General features: G+C 39.1%; 1 protein-coding gene across 1 annotated transcript; it reads left to right on the top strand.

The window, feature by feature from the left end:
- The first annotated feature begins 1,080 nt into the window (after window positions 1-1,080).
- LOC125479094 (receptor-like protein 18) lies at window positions 1,081-1,842 on the top strand. The gene has a single exon (XM_048588127.1). The coding sequence runs from the start codon at window positions 1,081-1,083 to the stop codon at window positions 1,840-1,842; it is 762 nt and encodes a 253-aa protein (XP_048444084.1).
- Window positions 1,843-2,170: the final 328 nt, after the last annotated feature.

The following is a 2,170-nucleotide window of genomic DNA, read 5'->3' as shown; positions in this document are numbered from 1 at the left end:
CACCCACCTCACAAAACTTTCTATGTATACGAATCAGTTAACCAGTCTAATTCGTTTTCTAGGAAATCTCACCCACATCACAGAACTTGATATGTTTGGGAATTAGTTAACCGGTCAAATTCCTTCTCTAGGAAATCTCATCCACTTCACAAAACTTGATCTGTCTTTGAATCAATTTACCAATCCAATTCATTCTCTAGGAACCCACCTCACAAAACTTTCCCTGTCTGTGAATCAGTTAATCTGTCTAATTCGTTTTCTAGGAAATCTCACCTACCTCACAAAACTTGATCTGTCTTTGAATCAGTTAACCACTCCAATTCCTTCTCTACGAAATCTCATCCACCTCACAGAACTTGATCTGTCTTCGAATCAGTTAACCGGTCCAATTCTTTCTTTACAAAATCTCACCCACCTCGCAATACTGTCTCTGTTTTGGAATCAGTTAACCGGTCCAATTCCTTTTCTAGGAAATCTTATCCACCTCACACTACTTGATCTATCTTTGAATTAGTTAACTGGTCCAATTCATTCTCTAGGAAACTCACCCACCTCACAAAACTTTCTCTATATTCGAACCAGTTAACCAGTCCAATTCCTAATTCCTTATCCAATCTCATCAATCTCGAGGTATTTGATCTACATGATAATAATCTGACTGGTGCAGTGAAGTTCCACATGGTGTTTCACAGTCACAAGGGCCCACCAAATTAGAACTATCTCGTAACAGTGAATTTTTTTTACAGAAACAGAAAGTACGAATGCAAGCCTACTTCCAAAGTTAAACTTTCTAGGATTGGGTTTGTGCAACATAAGAGAGTTCCCAAGTTTCCTACAGTATCAAGAAACATTGGTGTACTTGGACCTTAGTACCAAAATGGATCTTGAACACAAGCACAAAGACTTTGAAGTACATGGACATTTCTCACAACTTCCCTTCAACCATTGTCCAGCCTTCAGATGCCTTTCCTTGGGTTAACCTACAAGTTTTATTGCTCAGGAACAACATGCTACATGGAGCAATTTCACCGTTGATCTACAATCTGACTTCTCTTCAATTCCTTGATCTTTCCAACAACAATGTGTGGAATAATTCCCCCTTGTCTCGGAAACTTCAGCGTTGATCTGCAAGTTTTATATCTTGGAAACAACTCTTTCAAAATATACACCAACAGAAGCAATCTGACGTTGATTGATGTTAGTCATAACCAATTGCAAAGGCAACTACCAAGGTCGTTAGGGAACTACATGAAACTTGAGTTTATTGATCTGTCATACAATAAATTCAGCGATGTTTCTCCCTTTTGGTTAAGGGCTCTTCCAGAGTTAAAACTTTTGGCAATGCACCACAACGCGTTCTACGGTCCAATTGAGGAACATGATCAGGACAATGTTAAATATTTTCCTGAGTTGCAAATTCTGGATCTATCTTTTAATTGTTTCAGAGGCAAGTTTCTATGTCAAAAAATCTTTTCCGGGAATGTCATGAGGGGTGTCACTCGAAACCAACCAACATATATGAAGGTAGACAGAACTATGGAGACTCCTAGTCTTGAGCTAATCTTTTATGAGTATTACTCAATTGCGATAACTAGCAAAGGTGTGGAGAGATATTATCCGAAGATTCAAGAAGCCCTTGTAGCGATTGACATCTCAAGCAACAAATTTGAAGGGAGTATTCTTGAAATTTTTGGGAACCTAGAGGGGTTGGTGTCATTCAATATGTCTGGTAACCTCCTAACTGGTCCCATCCCATCATCTTTCGGGAATTTAAGATGGCTTGAATCACTGGACCTTTCACACAACAAGCTTTCAGGACAAATCCCTCAAAGCCTCACGTAGCTTACATTCCTTGAAATATTCATTGTCTCTGACAACAGTTTGACAGGTCCAATACCTCATGGAACCCAACTTATTTCATTCAGTAGCAGTTCATATGAAGGAAACCTTGGATTGTGTGGAGATCCTTTGCCAAAGAAATGTGGAGATCCTAAGGCTCCTCACCTGTCGACTTCAAAAACCGAAGAAAATTATTCAAGCTCGTTTGAATTTGATTGGAAATTTGTTTTGGCTGGTCTCGGAAGTGGGTTGGTAGTGGGAGTTTTTCTTTCTAATGTGGTGATCACCAAGAAGCATGAATGGTTTGTTGAGATTGTTAAAACCATCAAGT

Source organism: the organism of the source record quoted next, unplaced genomic scaffold, assembly GCF_019419815.1.
Source record: "Pyrus x bretschneideri cultivar Hongxiangsu unplaced genomic scaffold, Pyrus_bretschneideri_v1 Contig274, whole genome shotgun sequence".
NCBI lineage: Eukaryota > Viridiplantae > Streptophyta > Magnoliopsida > Rosales > Rosaceae > Pyrus > Pyrus x bretschneideri.
This window is presented reverse-complemented; position numbering and strand designations above follow the sequence as displayed.